The sequence below is a fragment of the Otolemur garnettii genome, unplaced genomic scaffold (genome assembly GCF_000181295.1).
Source record: "Otolemur garnettii isolate 467f Iridium unplaced genomic scaffold, OtoGar3 scaffold00093, whole genome shotgun sequence".
NCBI classification, from domain to species: domain Eukaryota; kingdom Metazoa; phylum Chordata; class Mammalia; order Primates; family Galagidae; genus Otolemur; species Otolemur garnettii.
The window spans coordinates 787,554-805,567 of NW_003852488.1; the positions used below are offsets into that span (position 1 = coordinate 787,554).

Genomic DNA, 18,014 nt, shown 5'->3' on the forward strand with positions numbered 1-18,014 from the left:
CTCAATTATCTAACTATTTTAGGTGGGGAGCAACCTATTCCTCTCTGGAATGAACATGATGGAACAGCAGATGGTGATAAGCCTAAAATCCTCCTCTATTCCTTGAACTTGCAATTTAAGGTAACATAAATAAGTTGTAGAAATTCATATCATGCCTAAATTACCAAACAGAGAAAGAGCTTCAACAATTGTTTGACTATCTTTAGGTCTTCCTTTGCTTTGCCTTGCCCTTCCATAGTGTCTCACTTTGTTGCTTGGGCTAGAGTGCAGTGACATGATTATAGCTTACTGCACCTCGAATTCCTAGGCTCTTCTGCCTCAGCCTCACAAGTAACTAGGACTATAGGCATGCACCCATTATGCCTGGCTAATTTTATTTTTATATTCTATATAGATGGAATCTTGCTATTCTGCTCAGGCTGGTCTCAGTTTCCTGGCCCCAAGTAATCCTCTAGCCTTGGCCTCCCAAAATACTAAAGCCACTGTGCCTGGCTTTTTTAAAACTTTTTCTTTTAGTATTTTTATCCATGTATATGCACATATTTATGCATTTCAAAAATCTTCAGATACCTTTCCATATCAGTAGAACCTCCATAGTTGGGCACCTTCGTATGTTGACCACGCTTTAAGTTGACCTAATTTTCATACATCAAGCATGTACCACATGTACATATCAGTATAGCAGGTCTAGTTTCTTATGTTGACCACTTACATATTTTGACCAGTTTGTTACAATCCCCTGGGTGGTCAACTTACAGAGATCCCACTGTAGTAAGATCAACTTTATCTTATTGCACATCTGTGTTATATAGTTACAACAATTTATTTAACCACTCCTTATGAAATTCTATTTTTTTTCCAATTATTGCTGTTATAATTTACTCTGTAAGAATTATTTTCTACTTGTCTAATACACAATAATAGAAACCTTAATATTTCCACTAGTTAAGACACTGGTGGTCATAAAAATAAAAATCATTCTTACCAACTATTTAATTATAATTAATGTATTCAACCATTGAATACTCTAATTTTAAATAGGAAATACTGAAATGAAATTTAATAGCTAAAAAATTCATGGTAACTTAAGAAATTAAATAATGTTGCCAGTTTGAGCTATTCATTAGACAGATTCTATAAAGTATACTTTCATTTTATTGCACTTCACAGGTATTGACTTTTTTACATATTACAAGTTTATGGCAACCCTGTATCAAGCAAGCCTGTTGGCACCATTTTTCTAACAGGTTGTGCTTACTTTGTGTCTCTATGTCACATTTCAGTAATTCTTACAATATTTCACATTTTTTCGATATTGTTGTATCTATTATGATGATCTGTGATCATCTTTGATGTTACTCTTATAGTTGTTTTGGTGCGCTAGAAACTAAGCCATAGAAAACAAGAAATGCAATCATTAAAAATTGTAACATGTATCTTTTTAAATCAAAATCTAGAAGTGATTGAGTTAAAGCTGAGATAGACCAAAATGTAGTTCTCTTGTGCCAAACAACTAAATTGTGAATGCAGGGGAAAAGTTCTTGAAGAAAATTAAAAATCCCTTTCCAGTGAGCACACGAATGATAAGAAAGAGAAAAGTTTGATGATCTGGATGGAAGAACAAATAGCCACAACATTCCCTTAAACCAAAGCCTAATCTAAAGCAAGGCTCTTCACTCTTTTCAGCTCTATTCTGGACAGCTAGCTGGAACCTAGCAGAGGTTGGTTTATGAGGTTTGAGGAAAGAAGCCATTTCCATAACGTAAAAGTTGCAGGAGTCCTCAAACTTTTTAAACAGGGGGTCAGTTCACTGTCCCTCAGACAGTTGGAGGACCAGGCTGCGGGCCCCAGGATGAGTCAGCTGCTAAGCAGGACAGGCAACAGCAGCAAAAACACCCGTCAGGCCGGATAAATGTCTAGATGAGCCACATGTGGCCCCCAGGCCATAGTTTGAGGAGGCCTGGATAAGGTGAAGTAAAAAGTGCTGATAGGAAAGCTGCACCAAGTTTTCTAGAAGATCTAGCTAAGGTCATGATAAAGGTGACTACACTAAACAACAGATTTTCAATATAAATGAAACAGCCTTTTATTGGAAGAAGTTTACATTTAAGGCTTTCATAGCTATAGAAGTCATTGACTAGGATTCAAAGCTTCAGAGGACAACTTGACTCTCATTAAGAGCTAGTACAGCTAGTGACTTTAAGTCAAAGCCATGCTCATGTTTCATTCTGAAAATCCTAGGGTCCTTAAGAATTATACTAAACCCTGTCTGCCTGTGTTCTATAAATAGAATACCAAAAGTCTAGATGACTGCACATGTGTTACAGCATGGTTTACTCAATATTCTAGGCCCAATGTTGAGACCTACTCAAAAGAAAAAAATTATTTTAAAATATACCTGTTCAGGGAAAAATCAGATTCACCCAAGAGGTTTTTTTTGTTGTTGTTGTTTGTTTGTTTGTTTTGTTTTATTTTGAGACAGAGTCTCACTGTGTCACCCTTTGGTAGAATGCTGTGTCGTCAACAGCTCACAGCAACCTCAAATTCTTGGGCTTAAAGTAATTCTCTTGCCTCAGCCACCCAAGTAGCTGGGACTACAGGCACCCACAACAATGCCCAGCTATTTTTGTTGTTGTTGTAGTTGCTATTGTTGTTTGGCAGACCTAGGTTGGGTTTCAACTGCGAGCCTCAGTGTATGTAGCCAGCATCCTAGCCACTGAGCTACGGGCACCAAGCCCACCCAAGAGCTTTGATGGAAATATATAAGGAGACTAATGCTGTTTTGGTGCCTGCTTAACACAGTATCCATTCTATAGCCAATGGATCATAAAGTAATTTTGACTTCAAAGTCTTATTATTAAAGAAATATATTTCATCAGACTATATTGCTGTGGATAGTGATTCCTCTGATGGATCTGGACAAAGGAAATGGAAAACTCCTAGAAAAGATTCTCCACTGTAGATGATGTTAAGATTGATGAGAGGAGGTAAAAATACCAGCATTACCAGGAATTTAGAAAAAGTTGGTTTGAACTCTGGCGGTTGACTTTGAAAGGTTAAGACTTCAGTGGTAGAGGTAGGAAGTAACTGCAGATGTGATGGAAGGATAAGCAAAGAAAGTGGTTTCTGGAGATGGAATCTATTCCTATTGAAGATTCTGCGAACATTGTTGAAATGCATGTTCCATAAACCTGCTTGATAAAGCAGCAGCAAGGTTTGAGAGGACTGACTACAATTTGAAAGAAGTTCTACTGTGGGTAAAATGCTTTCAAATATCATCTCATGCTATAGAGAAATCTTTCATGAAAGAAAGAGTCAATCAATGCAGCAAACATCATTGTGATCTTATTTTAAGAAATTGCCAGAGGAAGCAGCGAATAAATGGCACCGAAGCAGGACCCGAAGCCTAAATTCCAGGAAGGTGAGCGAGTACTGTGCTTTCATGGGCCTCTTCTTTATGAAGCAAAGTGTGTAAAGGTTGCCATAAAAGACAAACAAGTGAAATACTTTATACATTACAGTGGTTGGAATAAAAATTGGGATGAATGGGTTCCAAAGAGCAGAGTACTCAAATATGTGGACATCAATCTGCAAAAACAGCGGGAACTTCAAAAAGCAAATCAGGAGCAGTATGCAGAGGGAGGAGAAGATGAGAGGGGCTACCCTAGGAAAGAAGACATCTGGTTTGCAACAGAAAAATGTTGAAGTGAAAACAAAGAACAAGCAGAAAAAACCTGGAAATGGAGATGGTGGCCGTACCAGTGAGACACCTCAATCTCCTCGGAAGAAAAGGGCTCGGGTAGATCCTACTGTTGAAAGTGAAGAAACATTCATGAACAGAGTTGAAGTTAAAGTAAAGATTCCTGAAGAGTTAAAACCTTGGCTGGGACTTAATTATCAGGCAAAAACAGCTCTTTTATCTTCCTGCTAAGAAGAATGTGGATTCTATTCTGGAGGATTATGCAAATGACAAGAAATCTCGTGGAAACACAGATAATAAGGAGTATGCTGTTAATGAAGTTGTGGCAGGGATAAAAGAATACTTGAATGTAATGTTGGGCACTCAGCTCCTGTACACATTTGAGAGACCGCAGGATGCTGAAATTCTTGCAGATCACCCTGATGCACCCATGTCCCAAATATACGGAGCACCATATCTACTGAGATTATTTGTATGAATTGGAGCGAAATTGGCCTATACACCTTTGGATGAGAAGAGCCTTGCTTTATTACTGAACTATCTTCATGATTTCCTAAAGTATCTGGCAAAGAATTCTGCGACCTTGTTTAGTGCCAGCGATTACAAAGTGGCTCCTCCTGAAAGGAAAGCTGTGTGAGAGATGGTCTCACTCATACATGTTTGAATCTCTGTAAACACATTTTTGTTCTTAGTCTTTCTCTTGTACAAACGATGTACTTTGAAGATGTTAGTGTATAACAGAATTGATGTTTGTTTTCTTTTTGATTTTAAACAGAGAAATAAAAGGGGTTAGAACTCCTTTAAAAAAAAAAAAAAAGAAATTGCCACAGCCACCTACCTTTCAGCAGCTACCACCTTAATGAATAAGCAGCCATCAACATGAAAGCAAGATACTCCACAAGCAAAAAGATTATAACCCCGCCTGGCTGGGCATGGTGGTTCACACCTGTAATCTCTGCATGCTGGGAAGTAGAGGCAGGAGGATCACTTAAGGGCAAGAGTTCAAGACCAGCCTGAACAGCATAGCAAGACTCAGTCTCAATAAAATAGAAAAATAAAATTAGCCACTGGCTCGGCACCCATTGCTCATGTGGTTGGGGTAGCACATACACGGGGGCTAGCAGGTTTAAACCCAGCCCAGGCATGCTCAACAACAACAACAAAAATAGCTGGGCTTTGTGGCAAGTGCCTGTAGTCCCAGCTATTTGAGAGGCTGAGGCAAGAGAATCACTTAAGCCCAAGAGTTTGAGGTTGCTGTGAGCTGTGATGTTACGGCACTCTACCGAAGGCAACATAGTGAGACTCTGTCTCAAAAAAATAAATAAATAAAAATAAAAGTAAAGTTAGCCAGGCATGGTGGTGCATACCTAGAGTCCCAGCTACTCAGAGGGTGAGGCAGAAAAATCACTTGAGCCTATGTGTTTGAATTTACAGTGAGCTATGATTATGCCCCTCTGCTTCAGCCTACAGGACAGAGTGAGACCTTGTCTCTCAAAGTAAATGAATGAAGGAATGAATAAGTGATTACAACTTATCTAAAAGCTTAGATGATAGTTAGCATTTTTTAGCAATAAGTATTTTTTAATTAAAGTATTTATGTTGGTTTTTTTAGACAAAATGCTATTGCACATTTCAATAGACTACAGTATGTGTAAACATTACATTTTATGTGTACTGGGAAACCAAAAAGTTTGTATAACTCGCTTTTTTAAAATACTCACTTTATTGTACTTGTTTAGAAGCAAACCTGCTTTTATCTCTTGAGGTATGCACACGTTTTAAAGCATAGCTGTTTTGCTTATCATTGAAAGATTGCATTTGAGTAGGTGTATTTTGTTGACTTAAGATTATTTTTTTTCCTCCTAATATATAATCACTAGGGTATTCAAGTAACAGCTACTACTCCATCAATGAGAGCTGTAAGATTTGAAACTGGGTTGATTGAACTGGAACTTTCTAACCGACTTCAAACCAAAGCTTCACCAGGAAGTAGCAGCTATCTGAAACTATTTGGTAAATGCCAAGTGGATTTAAATCTGGCATTAGGACAAATTGTCAAACATCAAGTGAGTACAGAGTATGTTGATATCAGAACTGTTTCTTAAATTTTGTACATCAACTTGAATAACTTTAACTTATACATTAGTATACTTAGTTTAAGGCCCTAGTTTCTGATTGTAAATTCTAATGAAAACTAATTTTACTTTGGCAGTTCATTAAGTACTACAGCAGCATATTGTTGTAGTTTGTTGCAAATGCAGTCACATAAAACTTAACCTAGGATCCTTGTAAATATGTTTCTTGTAATTTTATTATTTTATTAAACATATTTCATTTCAATGCCTTATGCCAATATTACTCAGTTCTTAAAATGTTAAGTTTATACTTTCACAGTAGAATATTGGCAAGTTTTGCATATAATAATGTTAAATATACTGTAAAGGTAAAGAAATAGACAGTATTTAATCAAATTCTCTATTTTATACAATTAACTTTGGAGCTCATTGGAGTTTGTTTTCTTTTAATTTTACTAAAAATAATTATTTAGATTTTTAACCTTTTTTTCCTCTTTGATGAAACCAAGTACAATAATTCCAGTCATAGTTTCAAAATTGAATGACTATTATATGGGGGAGAAAATGAACTAAAATTTCATATCTCTAGAAAAAGAATAGTTTTCTAATGGAAACACATTTTGAGAAGTTCTGATTATTTTCAAACATTTAATACATTACCATTCAGAATATGAATCTCCTCCTAGCTTTTATATAAACTTTATGACTTCATATTTACTTTTTACACAGCTGTTTATATTGTGTATTAATTTCAAGTGTTGCATATAAGGAGTATATCATTAACAATTAAAATTGAGAAAAATATAAGATATAGTTCTTTTGGTGAACAATACTATTAATAGTATTTAGTTCTTTTTATTAAAACATTTTCCACTATTTTCTTTTATTGAGCTTTAAATTTTATTTTAGGTTTATGAGGAAGCTGGTTCTGATTTTCATCAAGTTGCCTATTTTAAAACTAGAATTGGATTAAGAAATGCCCTCAGAGAAGAAATCAGTGGTTCTTCAGATAGGGAAGCTGTGCTTATTACTTTGAATAGACCAATTGTTTATGCACAGCCTGTGGCCTTTGATAGAGGTAAGATAAACCATCTTCTGGAATTTAGAAATATTTTAGTAGTGCCAGATAAAAATCATTCTCTAGTTTGCCAGTATAAATGCTTAACAATTAAATGTCTCCTAAATCTAAAATGCAATTTTTATAAGTTACTTTATGTTTTAAAGTTATTTTGTTTTCTACATGGATACATTAAGAGTTTCTGATTCTGAATTTTTAATTCTTTTTTGTTTGTTTTGATAACTAATGCACCTGTTTGTGTTTTGCCACTATGTTTATCCATTTGTCCCATAAATATTTATAATGTAAATATTAAAAAGTAGAATTAAGAAAGGGACAACAGGATCCCTGTCCTCAAGGAACTTTCACTTTGAAAGAGGCCAAATTAGAATGTAGTGGGATTGTAGCAGTTCTGTGCTACAAGGGCATACCACCTGCAGCCTGCCCACCAAATGCTGATTTTGTGAGGCCTTTTTCTGCTTATCTGTAGGGTCAGATATAATAAAAAAAAAAGTATGCACATACTTTTTTGTGTGTGTGCTAATCGGCTTTCCTTAGTGTTTGTTTATTTAATGTGTGGCCCAAGACAACTCTTATTCTTCCAGTGTACAGCAGAAGAAAGAAGAAAAAAAAAAGGATTGGATACCCCTGTTCTATAAGGGAGGGAATCTAACCTTGCTTGTGTCTCTTAAAAGAGAACTAATTCTTCAGATTTAACTTTTAGTTAGGAGTTCACCAGGTAGACAAGGTGAACTTCTTATTTACCTTTGTATCCCAGGGCCTGGAAAAATCCTGGCATATAGTAAGAACTAAATAAATATTTGCCAAATTTAGAAAGAATATGAATATATATGAGTACAGAGGTCTTAGAAAATACAGCAGTAGCTTTCATAAAGGAAAATAATGGGAACAAAGGCTTAACAGGTAGATAGGATCTAATTAATGTAGGTTGGGCAGATATGTTTGAATTGTATTTTAAGGGTAGTGAGAGGCCAATTTTGAAGCCATTTAAAATTTTAGGTGGTGAGGGAATAGGCTACTAATAACATCTGTTTGTTAGAAAATCACTCCTTTGGCCAGTGTTACAGATAACATTTTATTCTGCTAAATCCTATGCACATGTTTTTTATTTCTCATTTTACTGACCTCTCATTGGCTTTCACCTGCTCCTTAAAGTACTTTCTACTTTTGGTGTCTTTGACACAATACAGATTGAGTAGCAGTTATTCAAAATACTTGGGACTAGAAGTGTTTTAGATTGTGGATTTTTTTAGATTTTGGAATATTTGCATATACCTAATGAGATAGCTTGGGGATGAGACCCAGTTGTAAACATGAAATTCATTTATGTTTCATATATACCTTAGACAAATAGCCCGAAGATAATTTTATACATTTTCAATAATTTTGTGCCTGAAACAGAGTTTTGATTGCTTTTGCCTGTTGTCTAGCTGTCACATGTGGAATTCACAACCTGTGGCATCATAACAGCACTCAAAGTTTTGGCTTTTGGAGCATTTTAGATTTTACATCTTCAAATTAGGCATACTCAACTTGTACTTGCTTTTCTTCCTACTTTTCTGGCCCTTCATCTTTATCTCCTTTTTAGGCTCCTTCATTTACACACTGCTATGAAATGAAAGTTTTCCTTAAGGTTTATTTCTTGTTACCAAACTGAAATATCTTTGGCTTTTTTCTTTAAATCAATGGTTTTAATGTATTTTGCTAGGATTATGTACCTCTCCTTCAAGAATTTTTAAAAGTGGAAACAATAAGCTCTACAGATAAGCTCAAGTACCCTATCTGGTTTTGTTTGTAGTTTTATCCCAGTACCTAGCACATAATAGACATTTCACAAATAAGTTACTGGAAGCATTAATGGACATGGATTTTCTTCTTTCTTCTGCCATTATGGAGTTGACTGATTTTTATTTTTTTTTTTTACTTATTGATGAGAAATGTTGACTATATATCCTCTTAGACCCTTACAAATTCTAATATGACATTTTCTGAGAGTAATTTGTATGAATGAATGGGATTTTGCATTTGTTGAAGTTTACTCACCATAAAGAATTACAGTGTTGATTTTTATTGTTTTTTCTGCTCTGACTTAATTACCAAAAGCTGTGCTGTTTTGGCTGAATTATAAGGCTGCCTACGACAATTGGAATGAACAACGAATGGCTTTACATAAGGATATTCATATGGCTACAAAGGAAGTAGTAGATATGCTGCCTGGTATCCAGCAAACATCAGCCCAAGCCTTTGGGACTCTTTTCCTCCAGCTCACTGTCAATGATCTGGGAATTTGCCTACCTATCACAAATACTGCACAGGTACCAAAAATCAAGTCATACACCAAGATTAAAGCCAAGCTTTTCTACTTGATCATGTCTAAGTATATAAAGTATAACGATAAACTTTTCAGGATCAGAGCTTATAACAGTGTAATAGATAGCAAGTTTAGTAGACTTTTGTAGATAGCATATAAGATTGAACTATTTCAACCACTATTCATCTATAATATATTAAATGTGAATCTCATCAGATTTCTCCCTAAGGCACTCTGGTGTGCTTCAAAATAGTGATGAGATTAATACCCATTTGATAACTCTTAACTTTTACTTTAATATGAAGATTAGTTTTTCAGAATCTTTTGTTTTTTAGCAAAGAAATCTTTGACACAGACTTATTTATAAACTGGAAATAGTGGATATTTAAAATACTATTTAAAAACCTTATCTGTAGTAAGGATAGGGAATTCCAAAATACTTTCAAACTATAATATTTCATGGTAATGAAACTTCAAAGTTATGAATATATCTGGATAAAGCAAGAATTTTCTTTTTGTATTTTAAGACCAATTCTCATGAACATATTTTTCATGCAAATATGTATATGAGAGAGAAAAGTGCTATGAACACCTGTCAGGCCAAGAAGCAACAATTATGAAGTAAAATACAGAGGTCTGAATTTTACTGTTAGAATTTACTTTAAATAACCTGTGACCAGTTACTGAATGAATTTCCTGTGACAACTTGTTGAATGAATTTATCTTTTAGAATTCTGTTTGGTAGGATAATGTTAAGAAAAACTTGGAGTTGAGGATGGGTATGTTTGTGTTTCAGGATATGAAATATGGTGTTAGAGCTTTTTAATGGCATGTTAGACAGGGCTTAGGAAGGTTGGATACACCAGGACTGTGTCATAGTGGGAGCACTCCCCATGACTAAAAGAGAGGCTTGAGAGAAAAAAGTAGATAATTAGCCCTTTTCATGTTAAATAAGAAAAGCACACAGGGAAGTGCATTTCACTTGAGCAGTTTAGTAAAAGTTATCTTTCCAAGCTGCTTTTTAATGAAGATTTCTAGGCTTGACCTTTTTTAGGTTTTTGTCCCCACAAATCCTGTTAGGATTTCTAAATTTAAAAATTATTACCTTTTATCTTATGTTTTCTTTATTGTATTTTGCAGTCCAATCACACTGGAGATCTTGACACTGGTTCTGCTCTAGTATTGACCATTGAAAGTACTCTCATCACTGCTTGCTCTTCTGAGTCTCTAGTTAGCAAAGGGCATTTCAAAAACTTTTGTATCCGCTTTGCTGATGGCTTTGAGACATCATGGGATGACTGGAAACCAGAAATTCGTGGAGATTTAGTAATGAATGCCTGTAAGTGTCCTTTATTTTCTACATGAAGCTTAGAATTTTTAAAAGTAGCACAGTAAGTCTCCAGTGGTAAAACTAAAGGATGTTCAGATATAGGAATGTTTTTAGACTTTGAGAAAAAACAGCTCTTTCTAGTTAAACATAACAAAACATGTTTGCAAAAAACTACAGCTTTCAGTAGTTTTGGTATGTACACCAACCAATGTTTTTGAAGGTATAACATTTGAAGATTTGCTGTCTCCCTGATTTTTCTTGTGCTGGATCTACGAATGACTAGATGAAGCATCTCTGTTCCAGAGGATCTTGAGAGAAAGTGATAATTCTTAAGATACAATTCATCGTAAAACAAAGAAGAGGTTGTATGATAGCCAGGACCAGGAACTCCGTCTTTAATTACTATTGGCATGAATAAATCCACATGTCCAAATTTATAGCAATACACAGTGTAACATGTGAATTCTACCAATTCCATTGTACTCAGGAGTTAAGTATAATTAAAGCTGCGTTTATATGCTATTTTGAATGTTTGGGGGTTTATTTGGATCTATTTTTATATTTTAAGTATTATAGCATAGTTGCTAAAGCATCATTAATCTTAATAATGAAGAAATATTACAATTGAGGAATTAAAAGCTTGTAAACTAAAATTCCTCAGCCAATCTTGGAAATTAATAATTATATTTTAGAAAGTGCTGTGCCATTTGTTCATGCAGTCTTTTTTCCTTTCGCCACTAGAGGGAAATCTTACCATCTCTGTCTTCCTTGAGAAATGGGAAAATTTTCCATTATTTTTATAGCAGAAGTTGAAGTTTTAACATCCAGTGTTGAATAAAACTTAGCTAAAATGATAGGTGAAATTCCTGGTTTTAATGTATAGAAGAGGAAAAATTTTTTTTTCTTCTGTCCTTTTCGGTGCTATGCTGGCATCCCTATAACAAAAGATAGCTTAATGGGGGAAAAAAGCAAAAGCACACAGACTTCTTTAATATAAGTTTTTTGTTTGTTTGTTTTGAGACAGAGTGTCAAAAACTTTAATATAAGTTTTTTGTTTGGTTTTTTTTGAGACAGACTATGTCACCCTCAGTAAAGTGCTGTGGTGTCATAGCTCACAGCAACCTCAAACTCTTGGGCTCAAGCGATTCTCTTGCCTCGGCCTCCCAAGTAGCTGGGACTACAGGCGCCCGCCACAGTGCCTGGCTATTTTGATGTTGTCATTGTTGCAGTTGTCATTGTTTTTTAGCAGGCTTGGGCCAAACTTGAACCCGCCAATCCCAGTATATGTGGCTGGCACTGTAACCACAGAGCTATGAGCACCATGCCTTTAATATAAGTTTTATGTAACATGGGAACTTTCATAAGGAAAGGAAGTTCCCAAAGGAATGGTTAAACATGAGTGTTGTTATACTAGATTTGATGAAGAAGGAGGAATTGTGGAAAAATTCAAGAGAACAAAAGGAAATAGGGTTGAGGGTAGTAAACTAGGAGAAACTTAGCAAGGCCTGTTTGTTCAGATGCCTCTCAGAATCCCTCCATTTCAGAGGTAAGAATATTCCTTTCTTCTGGGTTTGGATAGGGAGGATACCTCTCACATGAGAGTATTATGATCTGCTTCAGAGAAAAGTTAGAATACTTCCTGCATCAACTGTATCTCAAAATCCTTCAGCTTAAATATTCAGTATGCCAAGGTATGACATTTTGGGGGGATGGTGTGTTCTGTACCTCTTAAATAATTTATAGGTAAAATACTAAGATTTCTTTGAAATATTTCAGGTTACCAAGAAGTCTTAATACCAAAGGGCACATGCTTATTATCCAAGACCATTATTAGCCTGCATCAGAAATCTTTATATGTTATATTACCATTTTATACAATAGTTATGCATTTTTTATAAAAAAATCACTAACTTATGCCTTTTTTCCTTAATAAAAGGCAAAGATAAGCTTACTGATTTTTATTAAGGTTTGCCTTAATACATGTTTGCCATCATTGTATTTATTAAAAGAAGTAGAATATATTTGGAAGCAAGGAAGTATACCATCTCTGTTTATCTTAAACAAAGGACAAATGCAAAAGAAAATTAGAAATAAGAAAAATGACTGACTAAAATCAAAAACGTATATTAAAAAAGCATCTTAGTGTATATTCTACCAATAATAAAAAACAATAACACCTTGATAATTATGACCACCAGAATGATTTATTTTGAGTTTTAGGGGTTACTAAATGTCTTGCTTTTGTAACATGCTTATTGTTTGGGGTTCTTGGCAGGGAACAAAGGTAAGTGAGCAGAATAGTTCTTGTATTGACATAATTATAAGAATTCCAAATAACAAAATAGGCAAATTAGTTGATTAGTTTTAACAGTAAATATACTTGGATATAACTAATATTTAATATTTTTGAACAAAATAGATGTATACAAGGCAGAATAATAAGGAATAGTAGGATTATAACTAGTGGTATTTTTACAGATTATTCTAAAACCATGATCTAGAAAAAAAAAGGTGGCCCAAACAAATTTTCTTCTCTAGGTGATAATGTTTTTTGAGAAATGCAGCAAAAATTAGAAAAGACAATATACAGGAAGAGTTGAAGAACCATGTAAGTAGATAGAAAAGATTAGGTGTATTTCACTAACATGTAATTACATAAACCATCAGAAGTTTGAAGCGTTTCAAGGTCTCTTAAAACCTGAGCAGCATTCAGTCATCAGAGCAGAAAATTGCCATTCTGAATGCAGAGTAGTGAGTGGTCTACGTCAGCCTTCTGTCTCTGACACAGAGACTGTGGTGTGGTATGGGGAAGAAACTAGTTGATTTCTGAGTCCTCACATGCAAGATTCAGATCTGCTCCTAAAACTTCCTTATTGATTCATCATGACTCTTTATTCTATAAATTTATATAATTATCTTTAAACTTTTAAAAAATTATATGAACCTATTGAGGATAGGAAAAATGAAAAGTTTTCTACTCCATTTTTTATTTCCTATTCTTTTAACTTGGACTTAATTATGTTACTACATTTCAAAGGCTTATCTTTTCATTCTAACATTCTTGAGTTTGAAAAGCTAATACAGATTTTATTTTTCTGGTTTTTTTTTTTTTTTTTTTGAGACAGAGCCTCAAGCTGTCCCCCTGGGTAGAGTGCCCTGGCATCACAGCTCACACCAACCTCCAACTCCTGGGCTCAAGCGAGTCTCCTGCCTCAGCCTCCCAAGTAGCTGGGACCACAGGCTCCTGCCACAACGCCCGGCTATTTTTTGGTTGCAACCGTCATTGTTTTTTGGTGAGCCTGGGCTGGATTCGAACCCGCCACCTTAGGTGTATGTGAGCCATTTGAGCCACAGGCACCAAGGCTATTTTTCTGATTGTTAATCATGACTATAAAGGTGAATTGGGTGACACCCCAAGACCAAATCCAGTTCTTTCTGAATTTAGAATTTGCACATGAGACAAAAATACCATGTGGGTCAAAGATATAATTTAGATTTTAGAGTAATTGACAATATCTTAAAAAACACGTATTAGAAATTATTGTTTAATAACAAATAACTTTCTCACAAACTAAGTTGTAGGATGTTTAAGTTGGGAAGATTTTCTCTTTTGAAAAATTTTAAGGAATGACAGAAATTTATCTATTTTTTTTTGAAAGACAGAAATCTAATAGTAGAATGTGAAGAAAATGAATAGCAAGCCCAAAGTATAAGTAATGTTTGCTTTTTCTTCACTTTAGGAATTATGTATTTATGGCACAATATAGACAACTCAGGAAATTATTCTACTTCTCTCTCCATTGTCCTAAAGTGGAAATGCGACTGAGAATTTTTTTAATTTCAGATTAACATGAGGATATATATGATTAGGTTAATTGTTTGGTTTTGTAAGATAAAGTCCCAGTTGTTCTGTCCTTCAGCCAGTAAATGTGCCATATACTCGTGCATCATACCTATTATGTGGGAATTGGCTGACCTCTGTCCAACCCCTTCTTGGATTTAAATAAGTTTTACCCTCATGTGTTGTTAATCTGTGGATTTCAACTTAGTATTGAGTACATGTGATGCTTGATTTTCCATTCTAGTAATACTTTACTTAGAAGAGTATTCTCCAGATCTGGCCAGATTGTTACGAAAGATACAAAGTCTCCAATTTTTATGGCTAAATAGTATTCCAAAGTATACACATGACAAAGTTTATTAATGGGTTGAAGTGCAATTGGGTTGTTTCCACATCTTTGCAAGTGAATTGAGCTGCTATGAACATTGAAGTGCAATTGTCCTTATGGTAAAATGACTTTTTTCTTTTAGGTAGATACCTAGTAATGGGATTATAGGACTAACTAGAAGGTCTTTGCGGAGTCCCCATACTTCTTTCCAAAAATGCTATGTAGTGCATCACGGTTCCCTCCTCTTTTCCCTTCCCATCAACAGTGCATTTAGTGTTCTCTTCTCTCTGCCTCCACATGAGCATCTGTTGCTTTGGAACCTTGTGAAGTGGGCTATTCTCACTGCGATTAGGTGGTTTTGATTTGTATTTCTCAAATAATTAGAGATGATAAACATTTTTTCACATGTTGTTGGCCATTCATCTGTTCTCATGATTAAAGATTCTGTTCATATCTCCTGCCCAGTTTTTAATGGGGTTGTTTGATCTTTTCTTGTTGATTTGCTTGAGTTCTTTGTAGGTTCTGGTTACTAGCCCTTAGTCAGCTTTGTAGGATATAAATATCTTCTCCCATTCTGAAGGTTGTCTCTTCATTTTGCTGATTGTGTCCTTAGCTGTGCAAAATCTTTTTAACTTGATCAGGTCCCATTTATTTATTTTTGTTCTTGCTGTGATTGCCAATGGGGTCTCCTTCATAAAATCTTTTCCTAGGCTGAAAAGATTCAGAGTTTTACCCATAATTTCTTCTAGTGTTCTTATAGTTTCCTATCTTAGATTTAAATATTGTATCCATTGTGAGTTAATTTTTGTAAATGTTGAGAGGTTCAGGTCCAGTTTCAGTCTTTTACATGTGGCTTACCAGTTCTCCCAGCACCATTTGCGAAATAGGAATTCTTTCCTCCAGTGTTTGCCTTTGTTTGCTTTAACAAAGATCAGATGGCAATGTGTCTGCTTTCATCTCTAGTTTCTCTGTTCTGTTCCATGGTTCTATGTCTCTCTTTTTATGCCATTACCATGCTGTTTTGATCATTATTGACTTAATAACCTGAAATCTGGTAACATGATGCCTTGACATATCTTTTTATTTTGTAAAATTACAGTGGCTATTCCAGTTTTTTCTAGGTATGTATGGAATATTAAACTATTATTTTCAAGATCTTCTAAGTATGACGTTGGTGTTTATATGAGGATTGCATAAAACTGTAGATTGCTTTGGGTAGTATAGACATTTTAACAACATTGATTTTTTTCCCAACCATTAACATTGTATGTTCCTCGATCTGTTAACATCCTCAGCTATTTTCTGTCAGTGTTTCAGAGTCCTTGTGTAGAGATCCTTCACATCTTATGTTAAATATATTTTAAGGTATTTCATTTTCTTTGATGCTACTGTGAAAGGTATTGTGACTTTGCTTCTCAGCTTGACTGTTGTTGGTGTATATAAAGGCTACTGTTTGTGAACATTGATTTTATATTCTGAGACTATATTTCTATATTTCTTGATTACATCCAGGAATCTTACTATTGATTCCTTGGGATGTTCTAAGTATAAGATCCTATCATCAGCAAAGAGGAATCGTGTGATATCTTCTGTCCCTGTTTGGATACCCTTGATATACTTCTCTTGCCCAATTGCATTGGCTAAGACTTCCAGCACTATGTTGAATAGTAATGGTAATAGTAAACATCCTTATCTGGTTCCAGTTCTAAGCAGAAATGCTTTCAATTTTTCTCCATTCAATATAGCATTGGCTGTGGGTTTGTCATCGATGATTTCTATCAGTTTAAGAAATGTCCTATGTATGCCTATTTTCTTAAGTGTTCTTATCAAAAAAGGGTGCTGAATTTTGTCAAATGCTTTTTCTGCATCTACAGAGACAGGCATATAATTTGTTTTTATTCCTGTTTACATGATGAATTAATTATGTTTATAGATTTGCATATGTTGCACCAGCTTTGCATTCCTAGGATGAAACCCACCCAGTTGTGATGAATTTTTTTTTGATGTATAGCTGAATTCTGTCTGCTAAGATTTTATTGAGCATTTTGCATAAATATTCATTAATGATATTGGTCTGTAGTTTTTTTGTTTGTTGTTGTTGTATCCTTCCCTAGTTTTGGTATCAAGGTGATATTTGCTTTGTAGAGGAGTTTGAGTGGATTCCTTCCTTCCTTGTGTTTTGGGAAAGGTTCTATAATGTAGGTACAAACTCTTCTTTGAAGGTTTGATATAATTTTGGTGTGAAATTGTCTTGTCCAGGGCTTTTGTTTGTTGGAAACTTCTACAATTTCAGTGCTTGATGTTGGTCTGTTCTAGAGTTCTGTTTCTTCCTGGTTGAATCTAAGAACATAGTGTGATTCTAGGAATTGGTCCAAATCCTTCACATTTTCAAATTTCTGGGCATAGAGTTTCTTGTAGTATTCAGTGATGGTCCTTTGTATCTCTGTGGTATCTGTTGTCATTTCCCCTTTTTTGTTTCTGATTGAGATTATTAGAGATCTTACTTTTCTGTTTCTAGTTAATGTGGCCAAAAGTGTATTGATTTTATTTATTTTTTCAAAGAATCACCTTTTTATTTTATTAATCTTCTGACTGGTTCTTTTGTTCTTGATTTCATTTAGTTTTGACCTAATTTTGGTTATTTCTTCTGCTAGGTTTGAGATTGGATTGTTCTTTCTTTTGCATTAATTTGTTGATTTGAACTCTGGTTTTTTGGATGTGGGCATTGAATTAGATAAATTCCCCTCTTAGGACTGTTTTGCAGTATCCCATAGGCTTTGATAGCTTGTGGCTTGTCAGTACCATACCCCCACCATGACGCAGATTGTCATAGCATTCTCAATATTGGTGGAAAGCTAAGTAGGGTTTCAGAGATAGCCAGATGTTGTCACCCAAATATGGAAATCACATGGAGAAAGTAAACCTAAAACTGTAATTAATTATTAAAATCATAGAATAAAACATTGTGAGATATAGAATAGATTTTATGAATCATTAAAGGTAGTCATTTCATTCTACAGATTAGGAACTGGAATTTAGAGAGGCTAATAATCCTATTTTATTTTAATAATCTTTCAGAGTATAATATTTAATCACAAGCATATTTTTATTGAAAAAAATATTTTTGGGGTGATTTTTGTGCAGGTGTAGTTCCAGATGGCACCTATGAAGTATGTTCAAGAACAACAGGACAAGCTGCAGCTGGTAGGTTCACATTCAGTATTACCTTGCTGTATGTATCAGATAGAATTCTGCCTTTATTATAGTGGCAAGAGAATCCTTTACCTAAGCTAATTCTGGTGTTCACTAATATTTTAAATATCTATTTTGGACAGAGTGATATAATGGATG

General features: G+C 34.7%; 1 protein-coding gene and 1 pseudogene across 5 annotated transcripts in view; both read left to right on the forward strand.

The window, feature by feature from the left end:
- Positions 1-18,014, forward strand: part of KIAA1109 (KIAA1109 ortholog) — a 245,993-nt gene that overhangs the window by 170,716 nt on the left and 57,263 nt on the right. For all 5 annotated transcript variants that reach the window (XM_023516561.1, XM_023516563.1, XM_023516564.1 and 2 more), the window contains 6 exons: positions 23-120; positions 5,581-5,766; positions 6,685-6,853; positions 8,957-9,168; positions 10,305-10,503; positions 17,808-17,867. In XM_023516561.1, the coding sequence (XP_023372329.1) occupies positions 23-120; positions 5,581-5,766; positions 6,685-6,853; positions 8,957-9,168; positions 10,305-10,503; positions 17,808-17,867 (924 nt within the window). The remainder of the gene's footprint in view (positions 1-22; positions 121-5,580; positions 5,767-6,684; positions 6,854-8,956; positions 9,169-10,304; positions 10,504-17,807; positions 17,868-18,014) is intronic.
- On the forward strand, positions 3,335-4,337 carry LOC100941163 (annotated as a pseudogene).